The sequence below is a fragment of the Harpia harpyja genome, chromosome 8, assembly GCF_026419915.1.
Source record: "Harpia harpyja isolate bHarHar1 chromosome 8, bHarHar1 primary haplotype, whole genome shotgun sequence".
Taxonomy (NCBI): domain Eukaryota; kingdom Metazoa; phylum Chordata; class Aves; order Accipitriformes; family Accipitridae; genus Harpia; species Harpia harpyja.
Window position 1 is genome coordinate 19,777,262 of NC_068947.1, and position 20,519 is coordinate 19,797,780.

At 41.3% G+C, this 20,519-nt stretch overlaps 1 protein-coding gene across 4 annotated transcripts in view; it reads left to right on the top strand.

The window, feature by feature from the left end:
• Positions 1-20,519, top strand: part of APP (amyloid beta precursor protein) — a 241,499-nt gene that overhangs the window by 103,217 nt on the left and 117,763 nt on the right. For all 4 annotated transcript variants that reach the window (XM_052793801.1, XM_052793803.1, XM_052793800.1 and 1 more), the window contains exons 4-5: positions 8,882-8,994; positions 10,473-10,666. In XM_052793801.1, the coding sequence (XP_052649761.1) occupies positions 8,882-8,994; positions 10,473-10,666 (307 nt within the window). The remainder of the gene's footprint in view (positions 1-8,881; positions 8,995-10,472; positions 10,667-20,519) is intronic.

The window sequence follows — 20,519 nt, forward strand, 5'->3', positions numbered from 1 at the left end:
CACAGGGGGACGGGGATGGGGTTTACGGTCAGTTCATCACACGTTATTTTCTGCCGCTTCATCCTCCTCAGGGGGAGGACTCATCACACTCTTCCCCTGCTCCAGTGTGGGGTCCCACCCATGGGAGACAGTCCTCCACAAACTTCTCCAACGTGGGTCCTTCCCACAGGCTGCAATTCTTCATGAACTGCTCCAGCATGGGTCCTTTCCACGGTGTGCAGTCCTTCAGGCACAGACTGCTCCAGCGTGGGTCCCCCACGGGGTCACAAGTCCTGCCAGAAAACCTGCTCCAGCGTGGGCTCCTCTCTCCACAGATCCACAGGTCCTGCCAGGAGCCTGCTCCAGCGTGGGGTTCCCACGGGGTCACAGCCTCCTTCGGGCACCCACCTGCTCCGGCGTGGGGTCCTCCCCGGGCTGCAGGTGGATATCTGCTCCACCGTGGACCTCCATGGACTGCAGGGGGACAGCCTGCCTCACCATGGTCTTCCCCACGGGCTGCAGGGGAATCTCTGCTCCGGCGCCTGGAGCATCTCCTCCCCCTCCTTCTTCACTGACCTTGGTGTCCGCAGGGTTGTTTCTCTTACATGTTCTCACTCCTCTCCCCGGCTGCCGTTTCTGTCTGTCCCAACTTTTTTTTTCCTTCTTAAAAATGTTATCACAGAGGCGTTACCGCTACCACTGATTGGCTCGGCCTTGGCCGGCGGCGGGTCCGTCTTAGAGCTGGCTGGTATTGGCTCTCTCGAACACAGGGGAAGCTTCCAGCAGCTTCTTACAGAAGCCACCCCTGTAACCCCCCCTGCTACCAAAACCTTGCCACACAAAGCCAATACAGTCTATTGGGGCTGGAGAGAAGAGAGGGGAAGGAAGCAATAAGCAATTAAGCATGGTGTGGGAGGAGGAGAAAAGATTTTTACTTGGCAGCATCACGTAGGAGCTCTGTGACTGAGGCAGGATGGAGTCAAGCTGTCCAGAGTGACATCTCTAGACTTTATTATTCCTGCTGTTGTCTAACTCACTGTTTACAAGAAATTAGGCAGGATTATGTAATTGGGAGGGAGGGGGCTCCGTCTGTAACAAATACTCTCTTGTTTGTGCAGAAGCTTTGCAAGATGTAACTAGTGCACTGAGGAATTGGAAGGGAGAGTAACTCGCTCCTGAAATTTTTCAACTTCTTGAGCTGGACTTTGCAGCCTGCTTTTGGGCCTGTTTCTCAGTAAATCATGTTTGAGAGGGAGCATTTTGATGCAGGTGGTACAGGGTGAGAAAGTTGGCTAGCGTGAGTGGTTGGTACCTAAAGAGAGCAAGCTGAAGGGCAAACCCTTCAGATAGCCTTTTTGGGGTGACCTTTGCTGCTAGTCACACCAATAACACGTTCTGGGATGGTGGTTTCTGACTTCTTGGGCCTTTTAGGAAGATGGGGGAGGAGGAAGAATCCCAACATGTGACATAACTCATGATGCTGGGATAATGGCCTGTAGCACAGTTCTGTTATATTGCATTAATGAGCAAGAAAGGGACAGGAGGCATCTCACTGTACTGCCAGCAAGATTTTTCCTTGAAGATGGGGAGACAAGTGGAAAAAAGGAGACTTTTAAGAGTGTTTATATGCTTTGTCTATAAAGATACCAGAGTGTGTGATGATGTGTATTTGAATCTTCTTGCATGTAAACAGAGGTATCCATTATAGGCATAATGCATCAAATCTGAATGATGCTTGCATTCTGTCTGGAAAGTAAGACAATTTTATCAGAAAATGCAGTCAGGCAAAAAAGTAGCAAAGTGAGCAGAAATTCCATTTATGTTTATGATCAAAGAGCTACAGAGGAAGGAGGAAGAAGGTTTGAGAATAACCCTTTTTTATGTATGGTACCTTATGAAAACGAAGACGTAATAAACACCACGAATTACTTACAGGTATATTTCTTGGTATATAGTTCATTATTTTCATTCAGACAAATGTACTTTGATGGCTTTGATGGCTTGTACTTAAAGGATTTTAGGCCTTCCCACTCCAGAATTTTGTGTGAGGTATTTGAACTTTCCAAGAATCGCAGAATATATCAAGACTGGAGCTCCTTGTTATGGTGCATGTGTGGATATTTAGATGTCAATGAGTTTATTACAGTGGGTTTTCTTTTACCTTAATCTTGTGTCCCAAGTATGTTCATATGTTGTGTGCCATCCCAGTGTTTGTGAAAAGTACCTTAATTGTCATGATTTCTCAAAATTGTTGTAAGAGTATCAAGGCACTAAGGTGTAGTACAGCTAGAATTACCGGTCAGTTTTTAATCTAATAGAATAGCTTTGCTCATCCCAAATTGTGCTTTTTGTAGCCTAGTAAATGGATAAATGTTGTAAATAGTGAAGGTGGTTTACTTGAGAGTTGTTACATCAGGGTGTATTTGTTGCTATGTATGCTAAATAACAGAACAATAAACCACTTTTTAGTGGGTGTATTCTCTTTACCTTTTCAAGTTAGGTTGAAAGCAGGAATACGGAAGCATTCAAGGATTTCTTTGAAGCAGAAAAAATACTAAAGCAATAGGCACTTGCTTTGATGCCATGAAAATGTCTATTGGGAGAGCCACTGGCCTTAGTTTTAGATGCTTAAAACATAGTGGATGGCTTTGCTCAAAAATAAAACCCCCCAGCTATAGTTATGGGAAATAACTTCTTGGAACTTTATGAGGATGAAATGGTCAATACAGAGACGTGTTAATGGGGTCAGTGTTGGTTTTGGCCAAGCCTCTGGAAGACAGAAGAGCTGCAGCTGTTCCCACCTCACACTCCAGAGGTGGCTGCGCAGATCGTGCTGTTAATTCTGCTTCTGCCCTTCAAATTCAGGTCTGCATTGCTGTCCATCTGCTGTGCCGTGGGACTCTTACTGAAATTCATGCCATAGGTTACAGATGACATGGTGTAGTGGGAACAGTTTTCTCACAGAGCTTCTTTTGGTGGCAGTTTTACGGGCAGGAGTTAAGCCTGTTACAGGTGGTCCAAGCTGCTGGGACACAGACATCATGTTTTATCAGCACCACCTTGCCTTTCTGTTGGCTGGGTTTTAGGGAGATGCCGCTCATTTTGGCATTTGGGATGGGGTTGAGGGAGGTGATTTCGATCTTTTAAGGCTGGTGGGGTTTCATAGGTAACGGTGTAGGTAGAAATTATCTTTTTAATGGGCTTTTACATAGTTCCTAAATACTGCTTCTTTTTAACTTCCATTTAAAATTAAATTTGAAATTGGAGAAATCTACAAATCCCTCATTTAGTGTAGACTGTTAAAATACTGTAAACTAGACTGAAGATCTTTAATAGACTGAAGATCTTTAACAGTCTGGCTTAACATGTTTTGTGCCCAAGTTCAGAGGAAAGCCATGCCGTGAGCCAGGGCAGGCATCCATCCCCAGGGGCTGGGCACGGCAGCAAACCCTCCTTCAGGTTTTGACAGGCACAGCCTCTCCCTTTTCATCTGTAGATACCAAGTCTAAAATAGTGAAGTACACTATGACTGGTTCACTATGTCGCTAGATAATTGTGCTTGCTGAATCATTTTATTGAAAAATGAAATGCATTTTTGAAGTATCTAGTGCTTTGCATCTTTTCTGCTTTTCTGGACTTTTGAAGAAAAGAAAAAAGTATTTTCAATAGTGTTGTTTCTTTGCACTTAAGGCCTGTGTGTTTGGCCTGCAATCTGATGCAGATTGCAGCTAACTTTAATTAACAACGTTCTAAATAAGAGCATCGCACATAAACACTTATATAAACGGCTTAATAAAAGCACCTAAAGTTATATGGCTGCTTAAGTAAATGTAATAATGTATGTATAACATAATATGTAATAAATAAATGTGCCTGAGTAGGCATAAGAGCTAGCAGAGGTGTTGCGCCTGGGGAGCAGGGCAGAGCAAAGCCCCATGGCAGCAGGATGGGGAAAGATGCAGGGTTGATCTGCTCCTTGCTGCACTATGCGGAGCTTGTGATGGCTCAGGATAATCTGTGCAAAGTCACAGGGAAAAGACACATTTCTCTGAATGTTCTCAAATATGTACAGTGCAAGCACTTGAGCTTGTAAATTCATTTTAGCAAGGCCCTTGTTCTCATCAGTAACACGGAAAATGAAGCCTTGAGTCCTAGAGCCTCAGCATGTGTGCTGCCTCCTCATGCAAAATTTAGCACAGGCTTTGTTTGAACGTACTCCTCTGGACATAATTTGAACATGCTTGTTTTTTGGTTAGGATCCTAACCATCTGCTAGCAGGTGTTTGGTTTTGTCATGGATTTTGTTTTATTATCTTTATCATTTTATCTTTGCTCTCTTTCTGTGCAATGTCAGATGGATCCTCACATGCCATGTCGTTTATGCAGCGGATGGAAAAATCTGCTGATGAGGACCATGTCTCACGCAGGGTATAGTATTTTTATTTTGAATTACTGTGCCCTGATACCACACCTGCCATTGAACAGATAGGGCAATCATCTTCTTACAAAGTGCCCACTTGCTGAGCCTTTTTTTTCCTAGAGAAGATTTAAAAGAGTGTGTGAACAGTTGCCTGCACTATAATCCTAATTCTTTTATTAGAGGTTGATTCTTAATGCTCTTCTTAGTCTTTGCTGTGTTGAAAAATGATATCTCTGAACCAGAACTTCTGGTCTTAGAGCATAAAAAAATCTGTTGTAGTTCCAAGAGCATTTTTCCAGAGAATTGGGAATGCTTGGCCAAAGTAAAATTATTTAATAGTAAAATGTGGCATTATAACCTCTGGCAAAACTGTCTGAAAAATGTGAACCACTTCCCCTTTTTGATACATCAGGATGGGGCAATATGAAGAAGTGTGCTACAAACGCAATGGAGAATTGGGCATCAGGAAAGGAATTGCTGACACTAGGGAAAAAAAAATTGTAAAGATTTGTAAAATGAAATTAAGCTGTGACTTACTATGTTCACACAATCCGTGTTTCAGTGATGTGCAGTTAAAAGACTTAGGTTTGAGTTGGCAACAAGCAACTTACTTTTCAAAAGGGCAAGCAGCAGATTGTCAGCCTTCAGCTAAATGAATGGTAGGCACAGGGTGGTGTTTTTTTAACGTGGTAACATGATCTCTACCCAGAATTCCCCTTCAGGGCTGTGTTCTCCAGATGCATCAGAAACCCACAGGCCAGAGGTATCTGGTTTTGTTCAGCCTTTCCCTGCAAGAGTGGGTAAGCAGCTACTGGAAAACCGAGTAGCTGTTGCACTTGCATGTTGGATCACTTGAGGGAGTTTAGTGATTTATGAGCTCACCAAAAGACAAATTGTGCCATTGTGGTTTATTGTTAGAGTACCTCAGCAAAGCACAGATGTACAGCTGTAATCAAAATACAAGAGACACTGAAGAAGGCAGAAGAGTACAGGAAAAAGCGATAAATACGAGCCTGACAGAGGTGGTGCTGGTGGTGGTAATAATACCAGCCCTTCGTGATGTGGATTTGGTACAAAATTTGCAAGCCCTTCTGTCCTGTGGCGTGGTCGTGGTTTAGCCATGGCTTACTGGCAGCCGGGTTGGCGGTGGAGGAGCAGCGGTAGGGTGCTGGTAAGGACAAGGGGACAGCATGGGGCTAGGGAGGCTTTTAAGGCAGTGCTGCTACCTGGAAAACACTCATCCAACTTGAGCCTCGCAGGCAGGGTGTTGGGGACAGCCTGGTGCAGTGCAAGTCGGTATGTTGCTGTATTGGAAAAAAGTAATAATGGAGTTGAATTGTGTGTTGCGATCCCAGCACCTGACAGTGGAAATTACAACCAGTGCTGGGCTGGGATGCTCCATCAGTCAGAAAAATGTACTAATGCACAACTACCTCAGTCATGGCTTGTACTGGCAAACAGAAGAAGTATTACAGTTTTTCCTTATTTTTAGAGCCGTGCACATTGGCCCCCTCTCTTAGGAGGCACAGGATTGCTCTCTCTTCACAAGTGCTTGTTTCCCCTGCATAGTCTTTGGGTTACTTGTTCAGAAAAGCAAAGAATCCCCAAAGTCTTATGATTCAGCAGCATTGAAAGTTAACATGTACTGAAGTGATAGAGGTAGAAGCTTGTCTGCAAGTCAAAAGTGTTTGAAGTGCTTCTTTCTGATGATTTGTGTTTCTGTTAGACTAGCCCAGGCTAAATAAATGTTGCAGTTGTCAAGTGAATTCAGTTTAGTTCATAAAACTGCCACTTGAACATTAATTTATTTAAAACAACAAACACAAAAATAGAACAAAAGTTCAAAGTTTTGCATTTAAACTTCAGTAATAATTATAATAAAATGAATGAAAAAAGTTTCCAGGGCGTGAGCTCTGTGTGTAAATAATGGGCAGAATTAAATTTTATTTCTAATAAAAAATTGAATTGAAGGCAATAGGAATCATATGCAAAGCTGTAAGTGATTGCTGTTGCCCAGATTTTCACAACCCTAAATAATTTATTATAGTTCTGTATAATGAAGGAGCATTACATTAAACAACCACCCTTCTCCCAAGCTCCTTCTTTCCTTCTGAAAATCAGAGGGAAGCTTGTTCCAATGGATTGTTTATTTCTGTGAAGTTCAGCAATTGGTTGCAAAATGGAGCCTCATTTGAAATGAGAATTTGGGTTACCGTGAGGATGCCGTTACCTTATTTTCAAGGAATCTGATTTTATAAAGCAGATTTTGTGTATAAAAGTCAAATCTAATACCATACTTCCAATTATATCCAAATGTCTAGTATTTCTTTAGTTAGTTGATATAATCAGACATGCAAAAAATTATTACTTTTTTAAAAATTTTAATTACATACTCATACATACTGTTAATGACACTGCAGCCCAGGCTGCATTGCCCGCAACTTTGGACAGAGAGCTTTCCATCTTACATTTGGTAGCTGTAATTCAGTGGTACATCCGTATTCATTACTTTTCCTGAAACAATGTAGGCTTATTTTTTTCAGCAATGAGGTATACTATTAATTACCTTCTAGCTTTGTGCACACAATATTCTGATGATATTACAGGGTGTTCAGGTGAATGGATTAACTTCATGCAGAGGTTATCACATGTGTTTGTATGTGGACTCACGTGCCTGTGCATGTCAGAAGTCAGATAGATGACACAAGCTCTCACACACACTTGTGTCCATAGCTTGTGAAATCAGATTTAGTTTGCCAGAGTAAAATGCACTCCAAGATTTTTTTTGCTCAGGTAGTTGACTAAATTGAAGCATTAGTAATTACCAATTACTTATGTCACTTTGGGTATGTGGCAGGATGGTCCCCAGAAAGACAAGTACAGCTAAAAACAAGGTGCAAATTTATTCAAATTTCAGTGCAAGATTTGGGTGTGATACCGCTGGGAGCAGAGACTTTGTTAACAGAAGCTGCAGATTTTGTATTTTCGGTTACCAGAAAGTATTTTAACTCTACTTTTGCAAGTTTATTTTGGGCACTTCTAGAAGGCATTTCTGTTAATGATTTGCAGGCATTAGAGTATGTCACTGAAGGATAAAGGTAACAAAATCCTTTTTTTCCTAGTGAACTAACTGACTGGCTTTTAAAGGCTTCAGATCAAAAACACTGAAATATAGCAAGGAATTTAATGTGGAATACACATCTTGGTGATTAGCAAAGTTGTATACGTCTATTTGCTAAACTCTGCTTTCTCCCAGTGCATTGAGTGTTGATTATTTTTAAAACTGACTTTTTAATTGTAAGCCTCAAGCGCCACTTCATCAGCTCCCTGAGACGACCCTCTACGGAACAGTAAACTTGTAGTCATCTCATTTTGATTAATTAGCCTCTTATTACATCCACGCAGCCATTGGGACACCTTGGTTCATTCACAGAGGCTGTAGTTTTTTGGAGGTTACAGACAAATGTGCTTCAGGGAGCTGATGATTTGTGCCAGCTGAATCATGTGCTTTCACAATCCAGTGTCTGTTCAGTATATCAACTTCTCGAAAGTAGTCTGTAATTTTTCCTTTAAAAAAAAAATCTTTGAGGGGTTTTGGGGTTATTTAATTGCAATGCCAGAATTGTACAGAATTACAGTGATTTTAGTCTAATAAATCATGTTACTTATCAGCTGAGTTTCTTCTTATTCATCAGTTACTGAAGCTGAGACCATTGTTTATTTCATTAGCATGTACATTTTTGTTTTGCTGCTGAAGACAGCACAATCTCTTTGGTCGATTATGTCCTTGGTAAAGAGCCTTTTTTCCCCACTGCAATCTGACCAGATACTCAGGTGATCCATGAATCATCTTGTTCCCTGGCTGATGAGCTCCACTTGCTCATCAGCCTTCTAGGCTAACGTGAATTTGTCTGACTGATGAAATGAGGTTGCAATAAAGAGACTGCATCAACAAAAATAACTAAGTAGACTGTAGTTGCTGGTAGTGCTGTAATTCAGTAGAAATACTCTTGAATTGTCTGAAACAATGTGTTGGTGTCAGATTTGCTTTGTGTGGAAAAACTAAGTTTTCAAAACACTTCAAACCCTCTCCCTACTGCTACTCAGATGCAAAATGTGATTGTCCCTCCCTGACCCTGCACTCCCTTTCCAGGAGCTGGATCCACCAACTCCTAACTTCATGTTGCACCACACATGTCTTTGAAAGGTCCTGCAAGTTTCACACTAGGTATGTGGAAGTTAGCATATTACACTAAAATTTTCATAATCTAATACATCTCTGAGATCAAAGACAGGAGCTACTTTCAAATGGAAAGTTTGAAGAAGATGATAATGAAAGCACCATTTAGAAACTGTTCCATTCTCTGCAAACAGACCATGCTACTCATTCATGAAAGCTGCCCTATGCCTAGCTAAAGGTTTAACAGGATGAGGTACTGGAAGCAAAATTAACTTTGTTTTGTTTTGTTTTGTTTGCTTTCAGTGGGCGAGTTTGTGAGTGATGCCCTTCTGGTACCAGACAAGTGCAAGTTCCTTCACCAGGAAAGGATGGATGTGTGTGAAACTCACCTGCACTGGCATACTGTTGCTAAAGAGGTATATTCATCTGTCTTAAAATTTCCTGCCTTCCTTCTTTAGAGCCATATCACTCTTCTGAGGGTGAGTTTAAATATAGCAGTGACATGGAAAACAAAAAGCAGTACTTACGAATGTTTGAGTTAATGGCTTTTTGTTCTGCTTTGTAAGGTACGAAATGGAAGCCACTCTGCTGAGCACATCAGAGTCCACTACTGGATACTTAATGTTGACCTTTGAACATTGACCCTGTTTCATAGCACTGTTTTTTTTCTCACATCCACTCACACACCCACCATGTTTTCTGCCTCCTCCCACTTCCTGTGTTAGTGCTGCTCTGGAACTAAACATTGATCACTAATGCCTAGGCTTTGCCTTTATCATCGTCTTCAGTATGGATATTGGCATGCTAGCTGCTTCACAGAGATCAAACAGGCCTCAAAGAATGCAGTGTGTGAAATTCAGCATAAAAGGGTAGGAGAGCTGATAAGACATAGGACTAGCCAAAGACATTTTGCAGTCAAGTACAGAGTTTTTACAATTTACCAGTGCTTTACTGAAAACAGAAATAAACCTAATGTTGTAATTGCTAATGCATTTTAGACGTTTACGTCCTTATGTAGAGAGGTTGCAGGGATAAAAACTGAGATGAGCTTCAAGAAGATTACTGGCTGATATTTTGTTTGGAACCTTGTAGTTTGTATGTTATCCCACCTTCTGGAGACCAAAATTGAAATGTGCTGAGCAGCTTTTCAAATTTTCAGTTCGTGCTTGAATCATACTGTTGCCCCTCAAATTAAGTGTTTAAGGCACCAATCTTCATGGAGGCAAATTCTAGTCCATTTTAAGCATTTGCAAACTTGGAGTGGTGTAGCCTAGAACAACATCATCACTGTGCATCATTGAACTATTTTCCTTTTTTCACCTGTCCTACATCACTATATCTTTAAGGTATAACTATGCACAGCTGACTGTTTTCCAAACAAGGCTAGAAGGTACTGTACTGGTAGAGGTGTCAGACCAGATGCAGCATGTTTCCAGTATAACAGGTATTTTAAATGTTAATCTATCTTGCAATGAACTCTCTAATAGCATTAATACATCAGGATCAGGATTAATACATCAAATTATTGTTCTGCCTTAGAGTTTCCTGTTTATGAGGCAGAGCCTGTGAGGATTTTAGGCAAGAGGATATGGAGTCATCACATATATGGGAGGAGGCAAGTCTTTCTGTACTGGGAAAGTCTAAAGGGCAGGGGAAGGGAGAGCTTGTTGCTTACAATGGTCATGTGGACACAGGTAGGGAGCTACCTACAGTGCAGGTAGTGAATGCACACGTGACCACTCTAAATCATGTTTCAAAATTCAGGGATCATGCAGTTCACCAGCTTCAACCTCTTAAGGCAGCACGCACCCCCTTACATTTTCTTGAGGTCTGTAACATTTTTTTCCAGCTTTCTTCATGACAATATTGTTGCTGTTTTCTTTCTATTTTCTAGTCCTGTAGTGAGAAGAGTATGAACCTGCATGACTATGGCATGTTGCTGCCCTGTGGAATCGACAAGTTTCGTGGTGTGGAGTTTGTTTGTTGTCCGTTAGCGGAGGAAAGCGACAATCTTGATTCAGCTGATGCTGAAGATGATGATTCAGATGTCTGGTGGGGAGGTGCAGATGCAGACTATGCAGATGGAAGGTAAGAGTGACTTTCTACCCTTCAACTTGTTATTATCATATTACTAAAGATGCCCAAACTCTTTATAAAAAACCTTAGTGTGGAAGAGTCACTGCTCCTTATAAATGAACTTGCAGCTATAATGGTTGAAAACATCAGTGTTCTACTCATTTATTTTAAACTTTCTACAGAAAAGCTTATTGTTAATATAGTTATTGTGCTTTTGATGCCTTCATCTTTTCTTCAATGAGAAGTATTGCCATATTTATTACAAAAACGCTTAAATACATACTTTTTGACAGCTAAATGATAAAAACTGTGCTCTTAAGATGCTTCATGTGCAGTCTGGGGTACTGTAGCAGATACTCAGCTAACATAATAACTGTTGGAGGTTTTGAAAAGTCTTCATTTGTAATAGGCATTAGCTGTGTGCCATTATTACTGTAAGAATATTTTTCTGCTGACAATTACTTTCTAAATGTGATCTAAAAGAAAATCTGTTTTAATATCTAGCCTTTGACAGATTCATTACTATGCTGCTGTTAAGTTGGAGTATGGAGGTTTCCTTTGAAAGACAGCAGCGGATAGGAAAATACCATGCTTGTCTTTACCCTTTAACATCCACTGTGCATGTAGGCTAGTTTTGAGCCAAATATGGGTTATGACTGTGTTGTAACTGAGTAGTCTGGTGCTGTCAAAGCCTTTTCATATCACTCTCCTGAGCATGTTAGACAGCAGTTGTGAGAACAGAGTACAATGTTATGTCCTTGTGACTGAATTCAAACAACTTGCTAAGATAGCTTTCTTCATAACTAAGATCTACATTCAAATTCTGTTTCTGCTCCCTAGATTTCTATCACTTCATACTGTGCTAATACAGTGTTTCTATTTCTTAGGTGATGATACTGCATCTTTTATGAATAATATACAAAATCCAAAACTCGGGGCAGGTTACAAGTGGTTTCAAGCAGAACCCTGAAAATAAATGGTGACTGAATGAGGTGAATAATGAGGAAAGTTAATAGTTCTGAATTGTGTTAAGTTTGGGGTTTTTAATAATCCAGATGGAAACAAGTTCAGGAACAGAGTAGAGATGAAGGACAGAGATTGAATTGCCGTAATTTGGTGCAAAGAGATGGCATTAAGACAATAAAAAATTAGAAACCATGTCATGGTGAGCATCTAAGTCTTTCCTGACAAAGCTTTAGTAAGTGTTGCAAGGAAGAGTTCGTTGTGAGTAATTGAATAAGTTTATTTAAAATAAGTATTTCCCCATTGTAATTTCCAGTTTTCTCTCATAAATGGGACTGAATGGTCAGGGCTGTTTGATGCAAGAAACTTGCATCAAGCAACATTTCATCTTCCACCTTGACACCTTCAGGCTTTTTTCTGACTTGTACTTCCAACAGCTGTCAAAGCGTCACAATTTATAACCCTTTCAGTGGGATTTGTAAACCAGCCTTTGGACTGTTGCTGTGTCACTTCTGTATGTTTCATTTAGATTTTGATTGGAATATGTTCTCTTAGAATAAGAAATGAGTGCAGACCTTGTTGTAATTGAGACAGATTTGCTTTTTTTCATCATACATATATATATACACACGGTAGATACCTAGATCTATCTTATATACCTATTACCTGTCTTATCTATATATATGTATTACATATCCCTATATATAAAGTACATAGATATAAAACTTTTCCTTCATATATCTAATCAAAGATTCCTAAATATTTTAAATAAAAGAGCTCACAGGGGTGTATATAGAGTAGTTTTGTTTGTAAGTTATCCCTTTTATTTCTGTCTTTCACATTTGTCACTGAACATTTAATTTACTATTCTAGTCCGTTTTGTTCCTCATAAAGCAGTTTAATATCTGAAGAGATGAGTTCAAGAATAACTTCATAAATTTTGTATCCTTTAGGAATAGGAGCTGTAATTGCATTTCAATCCATTTCTGAAGTTCCAAGCAAATACAGATTTTTTTTTTTTCCCCTCTCTCCCCTCCCATAGAAGTGCATGCAAAAGGAAATTGAAAGGCTCCTTTTATGGCACTTGTACTTCAACTGCAGATGAAGAGCCAAGCGATTTGTCGTTCTTTTACACTGACTCACTCATATTTCTTGCTGCCTCTTCAGCTTCCCAGCTGTATTTAAACTGTGTGCACTGGAACCAGAAATACTCTTAAAATTTAGTCATAGAAAAAAAAAATGTACTTATTTCTCATGCAGCAGTAGGTGGTAGTTCAAATTTTGTGTGTGTGTGTGTATATTCATACATATATGAGCATATGTTTGTGTGTATATAAATATATATATATATGTGTGCCTTAGTCCTAAGCTGATTGTGAGGGAGGAAGGAGGAGGAAGGAAGTGAAAAGTAGGGGGACACTTTCCTAATGCTAAATTCCCAATATTCTCTGCTATTAAAGCACCTCTGTTTGAAGTGCTTACTTAAGTCTACATTGTTTCACCTTACATGGGTGATCTCACACTGACAATGTTTGCTTGGTCTTGAAGCTTTCCAAAGAATTTAAAATCCCTTGGTGTGTAAGTACATCCTTGGCGTGACACTGCGCGAAGGGAAGAGAAGGGGCTGGTAGCTCGCGCACCGAGTAATGCCGACCCCGCTGCTCAGCAGCTGTGACACAAAGCTGTCTGTCAGAGGAGGTCTGTGCTCTTCATGGAGCCCCTCTCTGGGCAGGGAAGGGGTATGCTATTAGCACATCAGTTGGGCAAAGTATCAGTTGAAGTATTTTCTTCACTCAGGAATTGTGATAGCTTTTACTTGGGTCAGATCAACTGAGCATAAGTTGTTGGTGTCCTCAGTTGACAGCTTTTAACGCACACAGGGTGCACTCCAAATCATGAGAGACATGCTGTGTGTTTCGGGGCGGGGCACTCAGTCATTCTGGGGAATTCTTGTGTTTGCTTTGCCAGTCGTTTCTGTGGCCGCTGCTACAAGTACTTTGTTCATGCAAAGATATGAAAATCAGAAGATAGGAGCCGGTCCTTTAGGAGAAGGATTTCGTGCCATTACTCTGCCATGGGTTTGTGGCAGGAATTCCACAGCATTCTTCTTGCAGCAGTTACTGGGTCAACTTTTTTTACCCATTTCTACCCAGAAGTCATGATTTCTGGCTAAAATTAGTTGCCAATACCATGAGTGCTGCAGTAATTGCTGCTCTTCTATTTTTTTGTTTCATTAAGATCTGGGTTTCGTTCTGTTGTACAGTTAAGGCCTTTTAGATGCTTTTGCCATGCATATCTCAGTATCTTCAGTATTTAGAATTGCCAAGTGGTTCAGCTAGAACATAACCCATTCCTCACACCGAAGCAGAAACCAGTCTGCTGTAAACGACCCCAGCTGCAGCATTTCATGTTCCTTGTTTCTCACGTCTGGCTGTGGAGCCTTCTGCTTCATAGCTGTCGGTTTGTGTTGCCCTGCCTGTGCCCGATACCTCTCCTGGGGAGGGAAACCTCCAGGCTGGCTGCTTCACGCTCCCATCTCTGTAAAATGACACTGGAAAATGTTGGGCACAAACCCCAATAAGTGGGTGGTGGCATGGTGACTGCCATGTGACTTGGCACGTGAGCCTTCAGAAGGGCTGTGGCTGCTTTAAGATGCCCAAGTCAAAGTGAAGGTGACATGTTCGAGGTAGAGGTGCCAACCGGAAAAGCAAATGATTATATCCTCATTTCTCAAAACATATGTCATGACAAAGCAGAATCCAACAAATGTAGGTGATGTATTTTGAAGTAACTTTGTCTCAAACTATTCAGATCTTAATTTTAAAATATTTGCATTTATGATTCTGAATATTTAGAGGAAGCCACATTCCAGCCATTCATTTTGTAAACGCCCTTTTTCAGACTGTCTTTTGTTTTTACCCCCAACAGTTGTCTCTGGAGCACTGCATTTTCTTTTTTTGTTTTGTCATGGGTGTTTTCTTCTGCACAGGAGAAAGCAAAGCTTAGCAGCACATTGTATCCCTGCCATCAGAGGGCACATGGAGGCAGCTTGGGCTGTGGTGCCATCACAGATGGATGGTCTTCTTACCCAGTGTCTGACAACCACCTGGGTCTGGGCATAAAAGCATGTGGCTTGCCTCATGGTGTGGCTTGTTGGCAGTACTTGGGAAAAGGCAGCAAGGTGTATTTTGGTGACGAGTGTGATATACCCCCTTTTTGTTCTTGAGGCCAAGAGGCAGGATCTGCCCATGCTTTTGAAATTGCATGATGTCATGCTCATCCTGAAATAGCATATAACTCTGACTAAGAGGTCATGAGCATTTTTCAGCAGTGGCATTCCTTGCTGTTATCCACACCTTTAATTAAAATTTACCTTGAAGACTGCCTGAGCGACAGCCAGATGCAGGTGCTGGCTTTCAGTATAGCTGCAGAGCTCTCCCTGCATAGCTACAGCTCAATCAAGTGACCTGCAACCTCTGGCTGCACTTGAGACTCGGCACAGTCTCGTGGCCCTCCTGCCTGTACCTGGGCACTTGCTGGAAGCTTTGGTGTCCTTGATGTCCAAGGCTGAACATCTTTAGGAGTGATGGCCAAGCTGGAAACTTCCAGGTTTTCTCTGTCTACATCTGTCTCATACACGCCTCTTCTCATCTTCCTGTCACTGTGTGTGAGACCTCCTAGGCTTTCCTTGCCACCGGGGAAACAGGCTGCTGTCATTTTCCTTCTTTCACAGCAGAAAAACTGAGGCACAATAAGTCTCATTGTCGAAGGTTATATAGAAAGCTTTTCTTTAAGTCCCATGGATCAGGAGCAGAAGATAGTGCCTTAACTTCAGCCAGGTCTCATTTTTCTAGACAATCTGAATATATTTTCAAGGTCCAAAATAGGAGATTTAATTTCTCATTATTTTTCCCTCAGCAGGTTAGGCCAAATTAATTTTGTCTGTTTGGTGGATAAAAAGTATATTCAGGCTGATGTAATGATTGGGTAGTGTTGTAAATGTCGCATTGTAGGGAGTAGTGTATTTTATATGGGTTTGGTTTACAGTTTCACATAAACTTCTGCCAAGCAAAGTTTTGTGGTTTGTTTATATTGACCATTAAGATAGTTAATACGGTAGGTTTTTTACTACAGTAGATAACCCAAAAGGGTGCAGTCCACTTTGTGCTGATAATTAGGCATCTGTGAAGTAAAACTAAAATAAATTTGTGCTATATAGCATGGTAATCATGTTGTTCTCTGGTTTTGCAACCCTGTAGCACACTGAGCTTAAGGATGAGTGCTCACCTCCCAGATATGGCAAAAAAATAGTTGAAGTACAGTATTCTTTTTGACTCCATAAAGAGCTTTTTTTTTGTCAATGGTATGTGGAAAAACTGACTTTTTTCTTAATTGCCTCCTCCAACTCCAATCCAAGAAATCCTGAAAGGCTCTTAAAACTTGTCAATTTTTTCTAATGGTGAAAGCAGCATTGTATATGTGCCTGTTATGCTGAATTGTTTCCAGGTAAGACCCTATGTTTTGAATTATCAGTCTTTTTCTAGCGTTTGGGGAAGAGGAGTCACAGGGGCCTGACAGAATTGCTTTGCTGAATAATGTGTTAGAGATCCTCACTTGACATGGAGGAAGTTACATTTCATTTCTTTCGCTTTCCAGCTCTTTTTATGTCTTTATCTATGACTTAAGTGGTACAAAGATGTCAACACATGTTTTACTTAGTGTCTTCCCTTCAGAAATGTCTGCGAGTTAACCTCAACATCAAATTAGTTACAATTGGAATTCCCCAGAGTGCTGTCATTAAATCAGGCTGTCACAAGGTGCGTTTAAATTGGCCATGGTCATATAGTGCCCTGACCTGATATAACAACACACTGGGTCCTCGTGGTATGTCACGCTACTGCCTTGACACAAAGTAGGCAGACAGGCATTTGGGATGTCTGCCTGTGGCACGTGTTTATGAAAAATGCCAAAGTGTAAATAGTGACACATAAGCAAGTAAATTTAGTAGTATACAAGAGTCAGTATAAGAATTTTAAGAGTCAAATTTAATGGGGCTTAGTCATTTCTATACTTGGGAAATTTTCCTTTTGCAAGAGTGGCTTTGACTAGCTGCTGCTTAATTCCCTTTGTCTGGGTCTCTGCGTGCCAGAGCAGTGGGAGATTTAATGCAGGCAAGAGTTGGGAAGCTGTTGATGTTTTAATTGTGAATTCAGGTGAAAGCAGATAAATGCTACAAACGCCATGGCTGTTCTTTAGTGTTCTCTATGCTCATGGTGTTCATTGACACAGACTGTCCAAAACACAAAATCTTCTTGCCCCTTTCTCCCCTTTACATCTCCCTGTGTTCATCTCACCCTTCTTTTTCCCCTGCTCATCTCTTTATCCACCACCAGAAAATGTATTTGGAAATTGTTGTGGTTTAACCCCAGCCGGCAACTAAGCACCACACAGCCACTCACTCACCTCCCTCACAGTGGGATGGGGGAGAGAATCAAAAGGGTAAAAGTGAGAAAACTAGTGGGCTGAGATAAAGACAGTTTAATAAGTAAAGCAAAAGCCACGCATGCAAGCAAAGCAAAACAAGGAATTCATTCACCACTTCCCGTTGGCAGGCGGGTGTTCAGCCATCTCCAGGAAAGCAGGGCTCCATCATGTGTAACCGTTACGTGGGAAGACAAAACACCATCACTCCCAGCGTACCCCCCCTTCCTTCTTCTTCCCCCACCTCTATATGCTGAGCACGACATCATATGGTATGGAACATCCCTTTGGTCAGCTGGGGTGAGCTGTCCCAGCTGTGTCCCCTCCCACTTCTTGTGCACCCCCAGCCTACTCACTGGTGGGGTGGGGTGAACAGCAGAAAAGGCCTTGGCTCTGTGTAAGCACTGCTCTGCAGTAATGAAAACATCCCTGTGTTATCAACACTCTTTCCAGCACAAATCCCAAACGTAGCCCCATACTAGCTACTATGAAGAAAATTAACTCTATCCCAGCCAAAACCGGCACAGAAATACAGCACGAAAGAATAGCCAGGCGTATTTCTGGCCATTGCATATTAATTGACCAGGGAGATTAAGAAAAAGCAACCAAAATGCTCTAATCTTCCTTATCTATTGCTCTGATGGGTACTTTAGTCTCTCTGGCATTTGAACTACAGCTGGAAGAAACAAACACGGCTTGAACATGGAGAAAAAACTTGGCAAGACTAGGAGGATTAAGGTGGTGGTGGTGATATGTATTGCCTCCTCCCATTTCAAAGATAGGTTTCTGTGTTGCATCCCCAGAAAGCCTTAATGGACAGGCTTTCAACCATACATTTTGTGTTGGTGTCAGCAGCTGGGTGTCCTTCGTTTAAGTATACCTGCAGGGAGGCTGGCTTCTGACCGCTGGAGTAAACCCCTGCTGTGGCCATGTGGACGCTGGGGTGTCAGAGTCCCCATGCAGTGGGGAAGTGCTGCACGGCTGAGGAAGAGTCAGGCCCTGAATGGTGTCTGGATATGGAGCGTTGTTGATGAAGGAATCATGGAGGGGCCAGATCTTTCTGAGATTCTTACTACTTAAATACTTCAACTTCTACCTGTTTTCTCACACTTGTATCTAGTCTGTAGTGACATTGTGTTTCTTGACCATTCTTCCCTCGTTCTTCTCCTTCTCTCCCATTATTCTTACTGTTAGTGTTGTCTTGTGGCACTGAGTCAAAACTCTTAGGCTTAATTGGAAGTCCAGCTCTGAGCCCAAAAGATTTGTCTGAAGAACATAGAAATGGGATATCTGGAGTCCTTTTGAAATTTTTGCTCTTCTAAAGCTAAAAAAGTGTTATTGATCAGGAAAAAGGAGGGTGCCGACGCTAAATTCTTCATTGGAAATACGCTCACTGGAGGAAAAAGAAAATTAACCTTTTGTCTCTGTTGAGTATTCATCTGTTTTCAAGCCATCTTGTCACTGATATTAAAACCAACAAGTTCTCATTGGTGTAAGCTTTTTCATTAAATTGGAAAGTCAATTTCTAAAATTTCAGTGAGAAGTGCTCCAGTGGGAATCTCCGAAATGATTCCTTAAAAAAAACAAACCCAAAACATTAAAAAAGAAATCTACCCCCTACTCTCCAAGCACTTGAGCTAGTAAAGCTGAACCAGACGTGAAGCTGGACGAAGGGTGTGTACTGCAGGTTCTGACTTAGCAGGAAATGACTTGCATTTGGATGGATAAAAAGATTTCCCTTTTTCCATACTGTGCAGACTGAGCTTTAGGCTGTTCATACCCCTGAAAATTTAAGGAACACTGAACCTTGTGCCAGCAGTGGTATGCGAGTTGCAGTGGTTCAGGGTCTTCTTGGTGGGGAGCTCAGTTGTCCATGACACAGGAGTACAGAAGGGTGCAGCCAGAGGCAGTATTCTCATCAGCTGTCCTAATACAAATTGTTCCTAATTGGGAGTCAGTGCCTGTCGTGGTTTCAGCCCAGCCGGTGACAAAGGACCACGCAGCCGCTCGCTCACTCCTCCCGCCCCCCTCCGGTGGGATAGGGAGGAGACGGAGGAGAGAAAAGAAAAAAAACCTGGAACCTCGAGGGTTGAGACAAGGGCAGTTTACTGGGACAACACAAAAAAAGGTTACAACAACAACAACGGTACTAATGAAAGAATATACAAAAAGAGTGATGCACAGTGCAACTGCTCACCACCCAGAACCCGATGCTCTGCCACCGAAAGTCGAGAGCCCTCCCCCCGGCCCACTCCCCATTTATATGCTGAGCATGATGTCACATGGTATGGAATAGCTCCTTGGCTAGTTCAGGTCAGCTGCCCCGGCTGTGCCCCCCCACCTCCCAGGTTCCTGTAAAAATTAACTCTATCCCAGCTGAACCCAGGACAGTGCCCTAAAATGAACACTAGGAATTACAAACTTGCTTAAGTGTTTTTCTTGCTTTTTTCCCCTCCTTTGAAGTTGGCTATCAGTATAGGTTAATGCCAGTTATTGAAATAGATGAATTTTGCACTACATGAATTGTTCATCACTGAATTGGTATTTTAGAGAAACTGAATTCATTTGGGGAGGTAGTGTGGAAGGTGTTCTGATTTTTTGCAATATATTTCAGCTAATTGGTCGGAAGTTTATATCTTCCTGATTTTTGTAGTAGAACTGTTAGAAATGGAACTAAAGTGCTTCTCACCTGTTCTAAAACATTATTAATGGTACAGCTTATCTAAGAACTTCTGTAGTTTTATAAGTAATTGAACAATAAAACCTAATTGCTTTTCTTTATAAATTAAACTAGGCATCACCAAATTGTAGGCATCATGTTACTGCCTATGTTGAATAACTCCAGAAGTATTTTGTCCTATTCACATATTTTATATGCTGTTAGCATATTCTATGTCTCACATTCTTTCATAAATTGGGTTTGTCTCTCATGTTGGCTGTTACTTAATATTTGGGTAGTTTATGATATATTTTTAATAACAATTTTTTTCCTTTTTAACATGGAGGTTGTTAAAATAAAATTCAGAAAGCATAGAAACACCAGAGCATTAATGACTCTAGAAAGACTGGTAAGTGTTGGATTTCTTCTTAGGACAAGTAAAGTTAGAATGGAATTGATGAAACAGCGCATTGCTTTGAGAGGTAATTACAGCGATGCTGAGCTGGCAAATCCAATCACCATTTGAGTATAAAGCATTAACTGAAGTGATGGATGAGCCTGTGGGTGGAGAGAATTAATCTAATTGAGGAAGCGATGAGCAGAAGATAGCCAGGCTTTCATGACCCCCGATGAAAGCAGTTTGGTAGCTGTGCAGGCTACCTATGTGACTTAAGTGAATGTTGAGCTTGTTTCAGGAGGTTAATGGCACCAAACCTGTACATTTAGTAGAAGGTTGGCTTGCAGAGAAGGGTTAAATTTTTT